The sequence below is a fragment of the Lipophrys pholis genome (assembly GCF_963383615.2).
Source record: "Lipophrys pholis genome assembly, chromosome: 4".
NCBI classification, from domain to species: Eukaryota; Metazoa; Chordata; class Actinopteri; order Blenniiformes; family Blenniidae; genus Lipophrys; species Lipophrys pholis.
The window spans coordinates 15,426,327-15,445,397 of record NC_137637.1 but is presented as its reverse complement, the minus strand read 5'-3'; the positions used below and the strand labels follow the sequence as shown (position 1 = coordinate 15,445,397).

The 19,071-nt window shown below is 44.6% G+C and overlaps 3 protein-coding genes across 3 annotated transcripts; 1 reads left to right on the top strand and 2 right to left on the bottom strand.

Annotated features, from left to right (window-relative positions):
* Positions 1 to 530: 530 nt before the first annotated feature.
* LOC308108996 (glutathione hydrolase 7-like) lies at positions 531 to 2,411 on the bottom strand (the record flags this gene model as incomplete). Its single annotated transcript, XM_080462327.1, has 7 exons — positions 531 to 538; positions 1,183 to 1,266; positions 1,356 to 1,443; positions 1,542 to 1,723; positions 1,826 to 1,899; positions 1,980 to 2,047; positions 2,322 to 2,411. 7 exons carry the CDS (start codon positions 2,409 to 2,411, stop codon positions 531 to 533), a joined length of 594 nt encoding a protein of 197 aa, XP_080318453.1.
* A 775-nt stretch (positions 2,412 to 3,186) lies between these two features.
* tp53inp2a (tumor protein p53 inducible nuclear protein 2a) lies at positions 3,187 to 5,800 on the bottom strand. Its single transcript, XM_080462122.1, has 4 exons — positions 5,611 to 5,800; positions 4,416 to 4,595; positions 3,971 to 4,067; positions 3,187 to 3,861 (listed from the first exon to the last, which is right to left on the bottom strand). Exons 2-4 carry the CDS (start codon positions 4,522 to 4,524, stop codon positions 3,609 to 3,611), a joined length of 459 nt encoding a protein of 152 aa, XP_080318248.1. The 5' UTR covers positions 4,525 to 4,595; positions 5,611 to 5,800; the 3' UTR covers positions 3,187 to 3,608.
* Positions 5,801 to 8,385: 2,585 nt separating this feature from the next.
* snai1a (snail family zinc finger 1a) lies at positions 8,386 to 12,039 on the top strand. Its single transcript, XM_080462120.1, has 3 exons — positions 8,386 to 8,821; positions 9,344 to 9,862; positions 10,539 to 12,039. Exons 1-3 carry the CDS (start codon positions 8,746 to 8,748, stop codon positions 10,721 to 10,723), a joined length of 780 nt encoding a protein of 259 aa, XP_080318246.1. The 5' UTR covers positions 8,386 to 8,745; the 3' UTR covers positions 10,724 to 12,039.
* The last annotated feature ends 7,032 nt before the right edge of the window (positions 12,040 to 19,071 follow it).

The window sequence follows — 19,071 nt, the reverse complement described above, 5'->3', positions numbered from 1 at the left end:
AAAGTAAGCATTCAATATGATATTATACTTACACCCAAGGATGTGACTTTGGCAGAAGCGGGAGTCTATCAATGAAAAGGCTCATTTTTCTCCTTGTGCAGGACCAGCGCAGCATTAAACGTCTAGAACAGCAGAAATGGTTTTAGTAGATTGTTCTTACAGGGAAAGTGGCAATACGTCTAATTGCTTCTTATAAAGAAACCCAACCTGGGTCATTACTTTCTGATGGTTTTGTCCACCTGAACTGCTTATAGCCGTATGAATGCCACATTTGTGTCTTGCTGGGATAATAATAGTGGGCATTAGAAACACTTCAGGCCTCTTCTCGAAGTTAACGTTGTTGTTCTACGGGAGAAAGGACAATTATTGAAGACTCATAATACTTGATTATATGGGGTAGGATTTCTCCCAATGTTGCACATGGTCATTTTGAAGTTGGGCTCTGACTTTATTTGACCGGGAAAAGTCGAGGAGGAGGCTGTTGAGGATAATGCCAGACGGAGTTACGAGTTTGCTCCCGAAGGCTCGGCTCAAGGAACTGCGAGAGCACGAAGACAACAGATAAGATGCAGGAATGTCACAATGCCCAGGAGCACATACCAAACATAATGTGTGCTCATACAAGTGAGACTGTAACACAATCACCTCGCAACAGACACCATGAGGTTATCGGATCCCATGACTACCACCTGCCCACCTATCTGCTCTGTCTGGTGGTTTGAGGAGTCGTACTCGGATGCATGGGAGGAATTCATCCACCATTGAAGCACGTCTGCTGGACTCTTGCTACGTTACAACAGACAGAACGAGATGCAATATCTGACAACAGCAAGTGATTTTTGAAGTAATTTTAAACACACATGTTTGTTTTTCTATGTTTACAAATTTGTTTGAACACTTTGAATACATCTGTATTTCAGAGTGCGGTTATAAGCCTCAACCTCTTTTAAAGTGTCACTGTACATTGTACCTCAGTATGTGAGAGAGCAGCTCAGTCACTGAAGAGTTGGATATATTTTCATTCAGGAAGGAGGCAGCAGCTGCTCTCAGAGCCTTGATTGGAAAATAATACAATAAAAACATTCAAATCCCACCCATGCAAAAATTACTGCAACTGCACTTTAAAATCCAGCACCTCAGCCTTCGAACGATGGGTCGGATTTTCTGTAGCATTGTTCTCACTCGGATGAAAATCCTCCAAAAGTTTCAAAACTGATATCAACGCTGCACCAGCAGACGGAGGAGGAGGAACTTGAAATATAAACTCTATGACAAAAGTAGCAAAATTTGCATGAAGACACCCAGAATATATATATAGGTGCACGTCTTTCAATGCTTTACAAGGTAGTATTTACCCTTAAATCGTCCTTCCAGTGGTTGTTCTACCTCTGCATTATAGTTACTGATGTCCACTCGGCTCAGGACTCCTCCGTTCGCCTGCACCTTTGATGGAGAAAGAAAAAAAATCATGACCCTGGACATGTTTGGTATCTAATGATTTCTCAGAAAACCAGGTTACATATAATGAGATTGTCAAATACCTCTTCGACTATCTCTTGTGATAAGTTGCCGTTGTAGAAATTTGACAATCCAGCCTCTAGGACTCCTGCCAGAGCGGGCATCTTCACAAATGATCCAGGACTCGGCACTCGGCCGTCTGGGGTGAACATGTCCCTGAAGCGCTGCGATAGCTGTTCACCTTGTACTTTCGATACTGCGTCGGCTGCAAAATACAACAAATAAGTCAGCTCTGATACAGTACCCTCAGGTGAGATGAAAACATTTGAAAATAAATGAGACTGCAAATAGAGGTAGTTTGCCTCACAGAGACTATGGGACACTTTGAAACCTTCTCTGGCCACCTCTGCTGCTCTGCTCACAACGTCCTGCCAGGAGAGACTGCAGGAATATGAGACATCAAATGTTAGATTCAAACACCTTGTGACATTTGTATTTCTTATAGGTTTTTCAACTCTTACCTCCCAAACAGACTATGAGCTTCGTGCAGCCCCATGAGCATTCCAGGCACCCCAACTTGAAGACCTCGCTGAAAATTTATCATAGATGTTAAATGATGACTGATAATGTTCAATCGTGTCTTCCCCCTGGTATAAATGACCTTCAGCTCCGACACATTTTGCAGCATCTCCACTCTGAATGATCTCGGTGCAGTCCCTTGAAAATTTATCACCTTGGTTTTATTCTTGCGGACATCATGAACCAGCATCACGCCGCCTCTGCAGAAAGTCAATGAACTCTGATGGAACCGAGATCAGACGACTGAAGGTGTAAGAACTACACTGAGTGAATCACATACCCACCAACACCGGACGCATGTGGATGCACGACACATAGACACAAAACAGCAGCAATGGCTGCATCCACACTGGATCCACCATGATGAAGGACATGTTCACCGACCGCGGTGCAGTGTTCATGATCTGATGCCAACACTCCCTTAGTGAAGACCTGGAAAGAAGCCTTGTGAGAAAATGGAACACGGTTGGGTTCTGCTGACATATGTTACACAATATCACGTACCAAAGTTTTATCAAGGTAAATTTGCAGGACCAAAACAGCTGTCACTAATATGGTAAAGCCAGCTAGTACTGCATAGATCAGCATAGGTTTGTCCTGATTGGAGTAGTCTTTATCTGCCTCTTTGGCCTTTTGGATGAACAAATCTGGCCGTCCAGAGTCTGGGCTGAGCTCTGTCAAATGGATTTCTGTAGCAGCAGTGAGAAAACAAAGTTTAAACATTAATGTGGTGGAAAAGGTGACGGATTCACAAGTTAAATTAGAATCAAGCAGTTTTGAAAAAACAGATCCGGCCTATTTCCTCACATGAGTCAGACTTGCATTCGTGCAATTTAGCACTAAGAGAGGTGTAACACATCATGTGTATCTTCTCACCATGTTTTTTCGTCAAGTCATTTGGGGATGAGTCATCCGCCAATTGAGAAGAACACCCAAAGCTGTTGTAACTCAAAGGTGACTGCTTGTTAAGGTTTGTTTCAGACATCCTCACTCAGGAGCACAGCGGAGCTGCTTCACTAGTTTCCCTGAACCAGCAGGTGCTCTGAGAGCAGACTGATGATCAGCTTCTGTCTGACTGTGAGCAGTTCAATGTCATTTGGAAATTGTAATTTCTCTTCCACCAAACAACAACAAAAAAAAGCCCAAGCTGCAAAGTCATACATTTATTTTTATTTTTTATTGAAGTATGAAAATGGTATTAAATTATACAAATGTATGTTGGGACACAAAACACATCATTTCATTTTAAATGTGTGAGTATAGGCTGCACTTGTTAATCCACCTGAATATAGTCAAGTCCACACCAACAATCCTCAAAACCAAAAAGAAATATCTCATTTAATGAGGAGAAAACTTTCAGTCTAACTTCAGATACAATGGAGCTGCTGGAATAGGATGCATCAGGAGTACACACTTTGAATTGTAAAGATCTGATAATCAGAAAAAAAACATTACAGAATTATCCTGTATGGTAGAAGTTTGCGTGTTTGTGTATTTGTGTGTAGTAAGGTAGGCGTGTTCTGCGAACGAGGTGATCCGATGTGATTGATCCTGGCCGTACAAGCGGAGCTTCAGTGGCTGAGGCTGCGATGGCCTGGCTGTTGGAGATGAAAGGAGTGGCACTGGACTCCTTGGCAAGCACGGTTCTGGCGCTGAATGGCGTTACGAGAAACATAGTGCCGGTCTGCCCAGGCCTTGGCCTTCTGGATGCAGGTGATCCGTGTTACTTCTGCCAGAGTTTTTGGCTGGGAAAAAGCTCCAGATACGGCTTGACTTGTAGAGGTGCTGCTGCTGCTCTGAGCTGTGGGTTCTGCGTCTGACGTGCTGGGAGGAACACAGAGCGGAAAATACATCATGCTATTTAAGAAGTCGACAGCTTCTCGAGGGTCGAAACCCGGCATGTGAACAGAATTGATGCCGATGGTTGTCTCACCAGTCAGTTTCCATGTTTGCAGATGTGTTTCCACAAGCGCCGGGGTTGGGCGGTTGGGCGTCAGCTAAAAGAGCTTCTTGGTTTTCTGCTTCTGCCTCTATAAAGACACACAAGCGAAGGACTCAGACGAGGCATGGGCACATGACAACTATCAAACACATTACATGTACAGTCCTCTGACGTCTTGTGTGACACTGTATTTGTATGAGAAGTCCTATATGCCTACAGAGTGATTGAGACAAATCATACACGTGCATGAGTCAGCCAGATTCATCGATCATCTCAATCTCAATCATCAATGCATCAATCCAGAGAGTCCAGAATATAATATGTAGCTTTCATGAATTCTTTGCACTTATAGTGAGGTGAAGTTCAACCTTACAACAAGCAGCCTTCCAGCATCTTACAGATGACATACAGACTATAAAATGCTCTTTTGACTGACCTTGATGGGTGACCACATGCCAGCCTTCCTCCCCCACCTCTCCAGACTTGACCTCTTCAGGGGTCTCCTCCGCTCCTCCGAAAATTAGACGGCTGATGGTTTTGAACATGACTGTTTGTTCCTGCTGCGTTGGCTTCTATTTTAGTCAACGGGATGCTCAGGTGCTGCAAGAATCTTCAGCTGTTTAGGAAAAGGAAAATAAAATGCAGTGGCTCAATATACATGTCTATAGTCTAACAAAATATGGGGGGGGGGGGGGGGGGGGGGGGTATATGATGCATGTTTTAGCAACTACAAGCATGCTCATACTTGTACATGTTGTACTTTTACCAGTCCTCATTGCGTTGAAAGATTATATTTTGAATTACAATCATCTGACAAAGAACAAGTAAAACTTGATGGAGAGCAGGAACTGAAACTTATTTAACGTATGTAACACACTGCTTTTAGAGAAATAGAAATAGAAATGAATAAAAATTTTATTTGAGTGAATCTTATGCTTCAGCCCTGAACAGTTGAGCGAGTTCTGAGAACATGAATGTCCCACCCCTGATCTAATCTGTGTTTGACTGTTAGGGGAGTGTGCAAGACGCCACTAGAGGCTTTCTGTATATCATTTTTCAAACTTCAAGCGCTTTTGGGTCAGCTGATCAGGGTGTCCAATGAGATTTCTTCTAGTACAGTGGCTTGAATTAGGATGCACACTCCCCAACATTTCATTGTTTGTCCATCTGTTTCAGGGTACATGGGGGAGGGGCTCTTTTCATCAAAAACCTGCTCTGCACCAGCTCTATGCTGCAACACTGAACTTAATTAATTAATAAGCGTTATGTTGGGTGCTGCACTGTTGTAAAGTGGTGCATTGTTATGGTCTGCTGGAAACACAGACCCAATGGATGTTTTAAAGGGACTCAAAGCATTAATAATGGAAGATCATCTTATTTTCTCAATGAATGGACTCGGGTTTAAATGCATTATTTAGAGGTGCTTCTTCGTTTGTCACAATACCATGACAATATATATGAGATCTGCAATTAAATAAACAACAACTCAGCACTTGTCAAATGCAATATTTTATTTAATACTATTACTTCTACTACTACTTCTAATAATAATAATAATAATCCACTGGTAACATGCAGGGTAGTTTATATGTATCGGACGTATCTGTAAATAAATCGCTTAGCGTTCTTACCTGCGTTTTCTCTCTCAGTTTGTCTCACGGATCATTCTTAGATTAGACTTTCCACACAGATATTTTGGAAATATGTTTGTAAATCCTTGTAAAAGCAGCAGATCGCAGGAACAACAAGACTTTTGTAGTTCAAATATTCAACCGATCTCAGACAACAGAAGCTTTGCCTCAGGCCCCGCCCACGCGGACCAAACCACCAATCAGAAGCCGCAGACTGAGCCTCGTTAGGGTTGATTCTCACCAAAGACTAAACATTTCTGTCAAGATGATTCGCCCTCGGCTGTGACGCACCCTCCACTCCGTTGTGTGAGCTACACAAATGACAACCTTATTATCTGTCGGATGGAGCCTTCGAACAGATTTAGTTTTTTTTTACTGAGACCTGTAAGCGCACCGCAAAAATAATCCATCCTGCTGAAAAAAGAAATACATAAACACGTTTCTCTGAATCTTGTTCAGTGAGAAATCCTTTATTTTTTGCAATGTTTTTCAGATGGTAGTGAGCTGATTTTATTTTTGTCTCTGTTGTAATGAGTGACATGAGGTCAATAGGAGCGCTGACCTTTAACCTTTCCTCTTTAGGGCCAAAGATAATTAGCTCTTTTTTTCCTGAGTTACATTGATAAAAGCTCTGACACACCCACTCAAGAAGCATAATTGAAATGCACTGCACAGGCAGGAGTGGCCTCGATGGAAAGTGTCAGATCTGATCTATGATAGAAGGGTCTCAGCTAGAAGAGCAAGCACGAGGTTGAGAGCACCTGTGTTGTCTGGTTCAGAGATGGTGGCACTGACTGAAAGGCAGGTGGCTGAACTGGAAGCAGTACAGTTGAGCAGCTGGGGATGTTGAGGTTTTCATTGGAGGTTCGCAGAATGGACAGGATTACGTATGCATGCATTAGACAGTTTAGTGGTCAAGAGAGAGACGAGTTGGAGATGGTTTGGTCATGTACGTAGGAGAGATGATAGCTATGTAGAGAAACGGATGCTGAGGATGGAGCTTCCAGGCAAGAGGAGAAGAGGAAGATCCAGGGAGAAGGTTCATAGATACAGTGAGGAAGGACATGCAGGTTTGTGATGTGGGGAACAAGGGTACAGGACACAGAGGCTATCAGACGAAGACTATCGGCAGTGGCAACCCCCAACAGGAGATAGGAGGAATATCAAGGCGTAATTATCCCTCCATTTATCCTTGATTTCCTTCAGTGAGTGTTCTCTTTCTTTTCCCATTCAATGTCATGCTCTTTGTCAACGGAAATGGATATAAGTTTATGATGAGGATGAATCATAAGTAAATCATGCTTCAATGTGCCACATAAAGTCTAAACATGCAATAGGCACTTAATTTTAAATAAGCAATATCACACAATCAAATAGCATAAAAACAACAACAAGACACTTCCAAGAACAAAGATCAGTGCTGACAAGCACATATGACCTGGTTACACATGGTTAACTCTTTGTTTCCCTCTAGTGTCTTAAGATGATCCACTAACACCTGACTCATGGAAAGAGCTCTGTGGGCAGAAGTGATATGAAGCAAGTTTCACAGCTTGTGCTGAAGTAAAACCCCCTCCAAACATGACAGCAAATCAGAATACAGTTTTTCAACAACACATTTAGAGGAACCTAAAATGTAAAACGTTGGCATTTATACATTGCCCTGAAGCTGGTTTTCAGAGTCTGTTTTTTTTTTTTTGGGGGGGGGGGGTTAAAGATTGGACATTTTTTTATTTGTTTAGAAATTTCTTTTTAGAGATGCACAGTGTTGTGATGGTTCATAATATTAAACGATCCTGGTTCAAATCCAAATTTAGACTTGGGAGACTGTGTGTGTGTGTGTGTGTGTGTGTGTGTGTGTGTGTGTGTGTGTGTGTGTGTGTGTGTGTGTGTGTGTGTGTGTGTGTGTGTGTGTGTGTGTGTGTAGTTTGCATGTTCTCCCTGTCCAGGCCTGAGTCACCACGATGATGACGAGTGTATGAGCTTGTCATAGTTTTGTGCATTAGACATTAAGAGAATAAAATTGTTTTGGGCTGCTCGATATATCACAAATATATCATCCTCTCAATATCATCATGCGCAGTCGGTCTACATTCATCCGATTAATATTGTTTTCACAGATTATACAGCTGTAAAATATTGTTTTTTACAGTTCATACAACTTGTTCCTCACTTTTACAAAGGCACTGATTGACGCCAAACAGATGTGTGAAGGCGCCACCTGATGTTTTTTGGCACGTACTTGTCAGACATGGCGGATCTCTTTCTTCCAGGAGAGGGCGCACTTGCTCCACTGAAGAGATGCGCTCCGGTTCAGCACTTGACGCACCAGCATGTGCTGAATGTGAAGGTGCAACTTCATCAGAGGACTGTGATTACCAGCAATGCATTAATTACTTTACGAAAAGGATTGATGTAGGAACTGCTGGTTGAATTACTACTTACCTGCCGTAACTCTTTACTTAATCGAGATTCAATGATGAATTATACAATGTTAGAGCAGCTGACAACACATGGGGAACATCATATCAGACTTTAAATGTAGAGGTGGGTTGTTTTTGTTATACGCTATTAAATATAATGTGTTTGGCAATACCAAATTGATCAGTTCCCAAAGTCATATTAGCAGATTATCGTCCCATCCCACCAAGTGTCCGAGCCTCTCTGCGCTTCGTCAGTCACTTCCAGCATGTGGAGAAATTGCGATGGTCCCCCACCCTGTCTTGTCTGCGGGTCAACGCCATCGGATTCCTGTGCGTAAACGTTGCGGGTCTCGTGTTTTTGTTGTTGTAAAGTGTGTGAGCATGAAGGCTTCTTCCTGCGCACTTGAGCGGTGATACGTGAGGTGGGGAGGGCCCTCGGGGCGAGCACACCCCTACTGCCTGTGTCAGAGTATTTCAGAACAGAGGCCAGCATTTAGTCACTCCGCATGAAAGCTCTTCATATCACTTAGTTGCTGAAGTCCACTCTAACTTGTGGATTGCGAGGGGACCTTTCTGAGTGTTTCAACGGACCAGTGGACCACGATCAGATCGTCCTTTTTTCTTCCTCTAAAAAAAAATTTGTGCGTCGTGACCACAGGATACTTTTACGCACGGTTATTTTACGCTTAGGAAAAAAAAAAAAAAAAGGAGAATGCCGCGATCTTTCTTGGTCAAAAAGTACTTCGCCAAACAAAAGCCAAACTACAGTGAGCTGGAATGTCAGAATGGTGAGTTATGAAGTTGTTTATTTCTCTGTGAATTATGAAAACATCCTTATATAAGTGACGCCAGCCACACAGACATCCACTGGTTTTCTCGGCTTACTAGCAAGTTTAGTCCAAAGTATCAACTTTTTCTAAATGTTATGAGTTTGAGTCTCGTTCGAATACAAACCGGGCTACACCCCGATCAAGTCGGGGCCCGTTAGATGCACTTTCCCCCTTTCTGCAACCAGACAGAGCTCCATTCATGTTACAAGGTCTTGTGAATACGTGGGAGGAAACGGCCCGTGGTGCCTTCACATGCTTCCAGCTTTATGCTCAGTACATGCTCGGGTGGAAAAACACAACAAGTTACAACATTATTTATTAAAACACTTGTGTGTAACAGGTGAAAGTAATTCACAACATGTTTCTCAAAGTATGTTGTTGTACCATGTTTAATAATCTATTCTAAAATAATTGTATTTTAATATGCTGTTGATGAAGGGATAAATAACTATTTAAACAATCTCCCCCTTTCCCTCTCAGACACTTCACTTGATCGATATCCTTTGGCTGAGCTCTCCTCAGCAGACAGCAACTCTGTTGCCACCTGCTTTGGCACAGGTCTGGTGTGGGACCTGAGTGTCATTCCTGCCCTCTACCTGCCCACCTCCCAGACACAGCCCTCTGCCGCCCCGGGTCCCCTGGACCTCAGCTCCCCGTCCAGCCTCAGCAGCAATGCCAGCAGCAGTGGAGAGGAGGATGAAGGACGCACTTCGGACCCCCCCAGCCCCGAACCTGTACACACGTATGCCCCTCGCCAGCGGATGAAATGCACGGGCGTCATGGCTCATATCAGCCCCCCAGAGGACGAGGAGGAGAGAGAGACCCCCGTCATAGCAGCCAGGCCAGCTTTCCTCTGCAAACATTGCCCCAAAGAGTACACCAGCCTGGGGGCTTTGAAGATGCACATCCGCTCGCACACCCTGCCTTGTGTCTGCACCACCTGTGGAAAGGCTTTCTCCAGGCCATGGCTGCTGCGGGGACATATCCGTACTCACACAGGTTAGAGCCACAAAATCCTACACGTCATCCCTCACAGCACATTTCTCCCAAAACTATGGATTGACAAGTTGTAAAACGGGCATATTTACAAGTGGAAAAACTATTGGACTGCAATTGGCGTGATGTGTTTGTGTGTCTCTGGGTCAGTATCTCATCACCTGAGCTGTGAGGCTGCAAGATACCCATGACAGTCAATCTGATGAGGACAGCACTTGATCAGCACACATTATCACACAGAGGAGCTCTCTGTAGACTCTGTCCTCATTGATTACTTATTGTGCTTAATGCACCAGCGACAATGGTCTGTCAGCTAATTATCTTATCATGGCTGGGGGGAGAAGGGGGGGGGGGGGGGGGATTTAGAGCCAAACGAGTGACAAAAGGTTTAAAGAATACCTGAAGGGCTCCCTGCTATCTGCAGCAACTTGTTAGGATACTAATCGTATTCAGCCTTGATTAAATTATGTTAATTCAGTCAGGCTGTGATCCCACCAGCCTATCATGTGATACCAAGTTAACTGCAGTGTGTGTGTGTGTGTGTGTGTGTGTGTGTGTGTGTGTGTGTGTGTGTGTGTGTGTGTGTGGGGTGTTAATGAAAACCCATTGAGAATATAGCAACGCTGGTTTTAAGTTACTGTTTTCATTGAGGTCAAACATTTCCTTCGTTTCTCTCCAGGTGAACGGCCATTCTCCTGCCCCCACTGCAACCGGGCCTTTGCTGACCGCTCCAACCTGCGGGCCCACCTGCAGACCCATGCAGAGGTGAAGAAGTACCAGTGTGGCGTGTGCTCTCGTACCTTCAGCCGCATGTCCCTGCTGCAGAAACACAGCTCCTCGGGGTGCTGCTCCACGTCAGTGTGAGTCGCCATGGGAGAGACAGAGGAGGACACACTCTGAGGAGCAGAGCAGTGGAGGGCTTGTGGCCATGGAGAAGACATCCAAACAAGCCTGGCTTGCCTGTTGAGGACCTTTAAGACCAAGAGCATAAAATGGGCCGCTTTAACAGACCCTGGAGGGAATCAAACCTTCCTTGTGGATCTGACTTTACAAGCCTCTTAGCTTCTCTCTATTTAAAAAACAGCTGAGAAGCTGATTTTTTTTCATTCAATCTAAAACTGAGGTCTTGAGGCTGGACCAAATATGAACGGAACAACCAACGCAGACACACACTTGATATCAGTCCCCTTTGTTGCTGTTGTGTGCATTCCAAACACCAAATATGTAGTGAAGTCATTGGGGTAAGAGGTGCTCTTTCCTGTCTCCGTCCTGGTGCCGGTCAGCTCAGGCTCACGGCCTAGACACAGCTGCTCAGAGGTAGGGGAGCGTGGGTGGAATAAATCTCTTAGCGTGCCTCAAAACACACACACACTCACACACACACACACAAAGGCAAAAGCACACACAGCTGTCCCTGGTGCTGTGGTGTAGATAGACGAGGTGCTAACAGGTGCTACAGCCATGACCTTCGCTGGTTGATAGCAGGTGACTTCCACTGCCCTTGGTTTGCTTAAGAAAAAAAGAGGAAGCATGTCATCGTGAAAGAATGGCATCAGTTAGTGTTTTCCTTCACCGGCGGGGATCGTTTTAAGCCTGTATTTTGACTACATCCAAACCTTGTCTTTAATCTGATGAGTTTCAGAGATAGGTAAAGCTGTTCTGTTATCATCCAAAGAAGCTCCACTGTGCCGCTCTGCTGCCAGGTGGATGACAATGCAAGCCATGCACTCAAGGTTACCACAGTGTTAAATATACCAGCCAAAGCCATATAACTTAAGTCAATCAGTGCCTTGAAATTGTGTTTATTTTGAAACCAAAACGTGCCTTTTTTTTTGTACCTCATTCACTTGTCGTGGCTTTAAGTAAAAATAAAAAATGATTGCAGTATTAGTAGGAATTAGCATTGTGGGTTTTTGAAATGTAAGAAGGCTGGGACCAAAGATATTTTCAGTTTACACCATGGATACATGGTTGCCTGTTATGTGATGAGAACCTTGTAAATGGACAGTACAATGATGAGTTTTTACCTTTCCTAAACTTTTTATGGCTGTGTTTTCTAGTGCAATGTGCAGATGATGTTTTATTGGAATTTTTTTTGTACCATGCTTGTGTGTTCACTTCTATTTCCTGTATGTCATAACTGAAACGTTTTCATCCAATAAAGTAATTTATGTTTATTAAAATTTGCTCTGTCGGTCACTTCAGCTCAGAACAGCAGCGCTGCAGGTTTATCGATGTGTGGTTTAGAACCGTCGGTTCATAAAGGCCTGTTAGATCATTAACTGGGGAATTTCTGTACGGCGTTGAGTAATTAGGCGTGGGGAGTAACCCGGCCATTGTGCTGGAAGTGAGTTGCAGATGTGCAGGTGTACACGTGTAATGGATGGGAACAACTGAATGCACCTGCTTCCAGTTTCCACCTGCCATTTACTTCTCACTGTCACTGTACAAACATTGCTGGAGAAGCGATTGTGCCTTTGCAGTTCAAACTAAACTTGACTGAACGTTTACTGTCCCTCTAGTGATTTAACGTCAACCCTTATCATGACCCCAAGGAGGAATTTGAGTTAATTATATCCCTGATAGCGGTATATAAATACTGTCTATAGTAGATATATATTTTCCAAACTCAGAGAGAGTGAAACATTCTCCTCTTCCTGTGGCTAGACAATGAGTCAGACTCCTCTCAGACTGGAGCGATAGGTTCCCATGGCTCCACTGCTCCCAGCCACTAAGTCAGGCTCCTAGTCAGCGCGGCTGTCAGTCAGCCACTTGGGGTGCGTGGGATGAGGCCGTGTCGGGCTCAGCACAGTATGAAGTAAGTTGTTCCACGGTACAGTTCCTTATTTCCTTTTGAGTCAGGGAAATGTGCTCAGAGCTGCGGGCCCGGACGGCTTCTGCGGCATGTAGCAAGTGATTCACCTCGCACACTCACTCCCGCTGAGGAGGGCGCTCGTACTGGCTCTAAAACATCTGTGTGCGAACACCGATGTGGAACTAATGTCAGAGTCCTTGATTGTGGTTCCTTGTATCCTTATGTTCTCATGTATTTCACCCATAATGCTTCTGGATCAAAAGACTATTAAAAGCTCAGCTGTTAGAAGTTAGCTCAGGACTATTTTGATGATGTCAGCTGGCGTGTCCTGAGGTGAGGGTGTTAGCTCTGCTATTAGAGACAATGGAAACCTCTACCCACCCCCTTAACTTCACCCCAATCCCAAATTTAATAAACGTCAGCCTCAAGTTTATTGATCTACAGATGATTTTCATTTTTTGTCATCGCCCCCAATTTTAGGAGGCTTCTCATATAAGATGTGGTCTTGGCAGAATATGAGAAGGCCTACACATATTTTAATCGAACAGTTTTGGCACATATTATTTTCCTCTGCCTTTCTTACCCCGTCAGCATTTTCCTCAGGAGTTGTGGAGCCTCAGTTGACCAGCATGCTCAACATTTCAAGTCTGTGCTGCATCATATGTTACTGTACTTCTTTCTGCCTTTTTATAGAGAATTGAAAACACAACATGCTCCCCTTCCCGTTCCTTAGGGAGAATTGAGGGCCTGGATCTGAAATCTGAGAGCGTTTTCCTGCTGTGCGCTTTACAGTGCCAGAGCACTCACTGTAATTTACCAAAAGTGGCTGCTATTTATGCCATAAAGCATGTGTTTAACATTCCTGAACCCCACTGTGTTTGTGTATTCCTCGCTCACTCGCTTGCTCTCTCCCACTCACTCTCTGCCTGCCTCTACGGCTGTATTTCTATTTATGTGTGTGTGTGTGTGTGTGTGTGTGTGTGTGTGTGTGTGTGTGTGTGTGTGTGTGTGTAGTAAGTGGAAATGGTCCCTAGCTGCAGCCCTTTCGCTCTTCACAGGAGGATCATCTCTCTCCCTCTGAGACAAGGCCGACAGGAAGTGGGAGTTTACATTGGCCTACTTTACTAAAAAAAAAAAAAAGAGAGCAGCTCTGAGTCGAGGAGCTGCAGAGCTCAAGAGACGTTTTTGCTGCTGGACTTTGCCGCTGCCAGCACCATGTCCCATCCCCCCATCAGCTGTCCCACCCATGGCTGCTGCTATAGCCAAGTTTCTGGGGTGGAGTTGGGTGGCCAGGAACTAAAAGCGCGGCCTTCAGCACACCAGCAGTCATGGCTCCAGGTCTGGGAGACAGGAAGGAGCTGTCAGCATCTCATAAACAGGACTCATCCTGCACTCATGACACATAGGACATGGAGAGAACTCTCCCAGGAAAAGCCTTCAAACACCCCCTGCAACTCCAGGCTGTGACTCCCCCCCGGTGCTCCGCTGCTGCTCAGGTTGAACCACAACACTGAAACTGAATATGCATTAATGGCCCGTCACACTTGTGACTGTCACCTGAGAGTCAGTTGTTGTTTTACAAACACGATACATTCCCTTCACAGTAAGCCGATTATCACCAGTGAGGAAGTCTAAATCAAGCACGTTAGTTAGGATATGAGTGTGAAGTGTTAGCCCTCGAGGGGGGTGGTAACAAAGCCATCTTCATTCTTTATATCTTGTATAAAAACACTCCCATAACACCTCTCACCTCACACAACACTCCCTTAGCCTCCTCTGCGAAGATTAGCACCTCTCAATGTCCATCACCACGTTCAGGAGCACTTCATTACTCTCTCATGTTTTGGTGTTTATAACTTTTCCTGTCTGGAGGGAAATTTGTCTTTCTTTCTTTCTTCCTGAACATTGTTGTCTCCATCTTTACACAGTAAAGTTTGGAGTACTGATGTAAATGTCAGAATGCAGAGCAAATCCCTGCAAAAAGGCCAGAGACACAACCACTGCATCTGGTAAATAAGAAGGCCAACAGCGGTAACACCACAAGTATGCCTAATGATGGATTTGATCAGGCTGTGGAGTTGCCCCAAGGCTGGATTGGAGAAGTGGTTGGGTGGGTTAGGGAATGGGGGTAGGGGTGCATATTAAAGAGTAATGAATCACACACTCAGTCACAGGGTCGCCGGCTATGAATGTGCTCTCTGTTGGTTTTCCTGGAGCCTGGAGTTTACTAACTGATGACGCAGGCTGGACTTGATCAGAGACATGTGTTGCTGCAGACTCAATGCCAGTGAGAAGCATAGCGAGAAAGAGGGGAGAAGGGGGAAGAGGTGGGAGGATGGATGGCGCCTGTGCTCTCTGCTTTTTCTCCATGTGTCCTTCTGGGCATTGCCTCACACTGGGGCTGATGCGATCGCAGTGGAGCCGGAGGGAGAAAATAAACCTGACTTCTACCCTGGGACAGGAAACAAGAGATTCTCAGAAAGTATCCTGACCTAGCTTTTTTAATCACCATTACTCCCAAATTCTTGTGTGGCATCTCAGCAAGCTGAAGAGCAGCACGTCCACTAATGCAATAACAGTCATAACAGACTTTATCCTGTCCTTAAAAGAAAAAAAAGAAAGAAAAAAAAGTTATGAAACCTAAATCTGTACCAACACTTCTGCACCATCGCTTAGAAAGTCATTAATCCAGGAACAGTTTTGTGTTGAATAAAGACGAACAGCAGCATGTTCATTCACACACAATGATGTTGAAAACCTTCTCATTACCGGCCAGTAAAAATGATGGCAATAAATAACACAATTGAGAAATTGTTAGAAATCGGAACATTTTGTTATAATAAAAACACCTGTGAAAAAAAACATGTGTTGGCTATTTTGGGCTGAGATCTTACTGCTGTGACAGAATTCTGCTCTTTTTTTAGCATTTCGGTCAGGACTTCTTTGTTGGAAAGTTTCAGTCCATCTCTTCTGTTTCAATCATTCCTTTGTGCTGCTGAATGTTTACTTTGGGTCGCTGTCCTCCTCAGAGACCCAAAAGCTTCACCTCAAACCTAATTTTTTGACACTGCATAACACATTTACCACAAAGAGTATCACAGATTGTATCCCGCAAATATTTCATGTCTCCATTTCTTTCCACAAAGAAATCACATCTTGTTCTTGTTTCTCTTCCTGTTTTTCACCCACTGCAGATTTTATTGCATATGTCTTCTAGTTTATAATTATTTACTCCAAAAGCATTTCGAAATCACATTTCTATAGTAAAAGAATATCACTGATTCCTGGAAGGGATGTTGTTTCTTGACATCAAAACAAAGTTAACAAATTAGTAGATGAACCAAAAACGACTTATAGGCCATGTCACAATGTAAGTTGTTTTGTCATACTAGATGTAATGAGGAAGACAAAACTGACAGATTACCAAGATGATTACGTTTTTTTTTTTACGCGGGACATATCAATGCAATTGGATATATTTGATATACTTCAAGCAACATGAAAACAACAACCTCATTGCAGAAATAAGGAATCATCAGTAAATTAACTTTATCCTCCAAAACCATGGCAAAAAACGGTAATAACAGTCTATTTTCCTGAGCTGACTTCGAATTCCGAGGTCTGAACTGAAGTGGTGGACTTGACATTTATGTCTCATAGGCTGAAGCCAGAGAAAGTCACAACCGCCTGTGAAGTCTATACTTAGGCCTCCTCTCCACTTGACATAGGTGCAAATATCACCTGTTTGCCTCAGCAAAATGCACCTGAGCATATTTTCCCATACAAGGTGCAAGGCGACGTTGAGCTGCTGCCCGAGGGCTTGAAAGAGCATTATGAAAGAGGTAATGCAGATTTGTGTCCACCTGTCAGAACATGCCATTGCACAGCCGTGTGTAAACAGCATCACACATTGCGCTGGGAAAGTCGGCCCACTTGTGTCTTACTTTCCGAGGTTTTGATTTGCTGAAATTTAGATAGTGCTGTGTGAAAGGGAGAAGCACTGATTCGGGCAAGCTGGATCATGCCATAGCCAAATGTGTTGAACACATGAATATCCCTAACAGGAAGAGGCTAATTGAGTCACGATAGTGTCTGTATCACGTCAAACTTCCTCGCAAGTTCACAGTCCTTAAACCACAGCAGTGTGGGAGACAGGTTTGTTTGGCACAAGTAATAGCAGTTTGGTTCGGTGCCGCTGAAAGGTGAGGAGTCAAAGGTTTACCATTTGTTCCTGTGAAGATCAAAGAAAGTAACAGCTCCAGGAACAGATGCATTGCATCAACACTCTTTGAGCCGGTAAACACCAACAATCTGCCTTCATGTACACACACACACACACACACACACACACACACACACACACACACACACACACACACACACACACACACACACACACACACACACACACACACACACACACACACACACACTCTCACAAGGATTACGCAGAGCAGCTGTCTTAACGCTGTTAATCAGCCCTGATTCCTCCATCCTCAGACAGAAACACACAGCTATAGGTGAACGCAGGAGTGCAAACTGAGATGCTGTCTTCTGTGTGGGAGGCCGACGCAGCAGCTGGTTATGATGGAAAACTCCCGATACTCCCATGGATACCCCACAGACTGTCCTGTCATTGTGACACACCAAGAAGGACCGCCGAGTCCCCAAAGGCTCCCAGGCTCCAAACCCAGACCAGAGCCATCTATTCATCAGCTATCCAGCTTTCAAACAACTCCACCAACCAAACAGAGACACAGTTGATTCTGCACAGTTGGTTCCCAAACAATAGACACACACAGGCCAGTAAGCAAGCACTCGCACAAACCCAAGCACGCACACACACAAACGCACACGGTCTTGCACATGTTGAAGCCATTATCCTGTTGCTTGTTAAGTCATTACTCTATAGCTTGTTATTTTCTCAAGCAAGAGAAAGCAATCTATCCACAAAGGAGTGCTGAGAGATTTGCCACCCGACTGAGCCCTGGGATATGGGAAGTTACCCTGAAATCTGAGGAATGTGGTGAGGTCTGAAACCTAAGGAATACAGAAAATGATCATCTACTGGAACAGCAAAGCTTCGCTTTCCCCGAGTCTCCAGATCGAAGCTGCAGCCAAGAGTGTATGAGGTGTCCACGGGGAGGGAGTATTATAGACATTACTGATGACAGCGCAGAAAAGCTTCAGTCCACCAATGGGACGCGCAGGAACTGACATAGTCTGAGAGATTTGACATATTCACGGTGGATCTCAGACATCTGGTTTCCATTTCCCTTCTTCCCAAGACAGTGAATGCTGGCAGCAGGGCTTTTCAATGAAATCGTCTATTCAACTTCCTGTGCTATCAGTTTAGCATAAGTGTGCGTGCGCGCGTGTGTGTGTGTGTGTGTGTGTGTGTGTGTGTGTGTGTGTGTGTGTGTGTGTGTGTGTGTGTGTGTGTGTGTGTGTGTGTGTGTGTGTGTGTGTGTGTGTGTGTGAAAACAATGAAAGCGATGCTCAACACACAGGCAGTTATTAAAGTGAACTGCCCTGCTTTCCTCCGGGGTTTATTTTTAGTTCCCCAACCCCCCACACGCCCTGACGCCACCCTCAGGCTTTATTAGCAGGAACACCCCATGAGCAGCCATTTTCACAGCATCCTCTCTAACGCCAAGGAAAAAACCTGCACGCCAGCACACTCTCACCACACTGCTAATGAGTGACACATGCCCCCCTTCCAGTTCTGCTGCTAACACTTTCAGATCAAAGCCCTGGAAGAGAAGGTTTAAACCCCCTTATTCCCACATCTACCTCCTCTTTGACACCCACGCGATACGTCTGAGAGCAGCCAAATGGTGATGCACCTGTCTTTTTTCTTTTACATCACAACGCGGTGGCGTCGCTGTACGTTCACACGACCAGCGTCGAGAGTGATTTAATGTGTATTCCAGCTGTGGACGAGCAGAGATCAGATAACGGTATTCAGATATGCCGCGGGTCAGTGTGAGAGACAGTGTGAGCAGAACACTGTGCTCAGTCAAAACTATTCATCTGCACCAGGGTCTGTGGGTGGACAGATTAGGGGAGGAAATGGAATTACGGAGAACTGATTGCAAAAGTCTGGATCGACGCTGGATCGCTTGCCCAGTGAATCCTGAGGTTCTTTTCATTAACTCGACTGTTTCGCCCATCACCGGCTGAAATATTGTCCGAGCAGTTTCCATACGACTGAAGGGCGTCGAGAGCAGAGCGCGGAGACAGGCGAGGGAAGGGAATGAGGGGGGCTAACCAGGGCAAAGGCAGGAAATCCCAATGCAGCATGAACTATTTTCCTCCATAGTTCCACCAGAGCAGCTCTTTGTACCAGTCTCCCACCCCCCTCTATTAGGCCTCTGTTTCTGACAACCATCCACTG

Excerpts from the sequence above, each read along its gene's own strand:
- snai1a (XM_080462120.1), top strand. The coding sequence starts at position 8,746 with ATGCCGCGATCTTTCTTGGTCAAAAAGTACTTCGCCAAACAAAAGCCA. Across the intron at positions 8,822-9,343 it reads TGAGCTGGAATGTCAGAATG|ACACTTCACTTGATCGATAT; the intron begins GTGAGTTATGAA and ends TTTCCCTCTCAG. Across the intron at positions 9,863-10,538 it reads ACATATCCGTACTCACACAG|GTGAACGGCCATTCTCCTGC; the intron begins GTTAGAGCCACA and ends GTTTCTCTCCAG.
- tp53inp2a (XM_080462122.1), bottom strand. The coding sequence starts at position 4,524 with ATGTTCAAAACCATCAGCCGTCTAATTTTCGGAGGAGCGGAGGAGACC. Across the intron at positions 4,068-4,415 it reads GCATGTGGTCACCCATCAAG|AGGCAGAAGCAGAAAACCAA; the intron begins GTCAGTCAAAAG and ends GTGTCTTTATAG. Across the intron at positions 3,862-3,970 it reads GCAAACATGGAAACTGACTG|CACGTCAGACGCAGAACCCA; the intron begins GTGAGACAACCA and ends TGTTCCTCCCAG.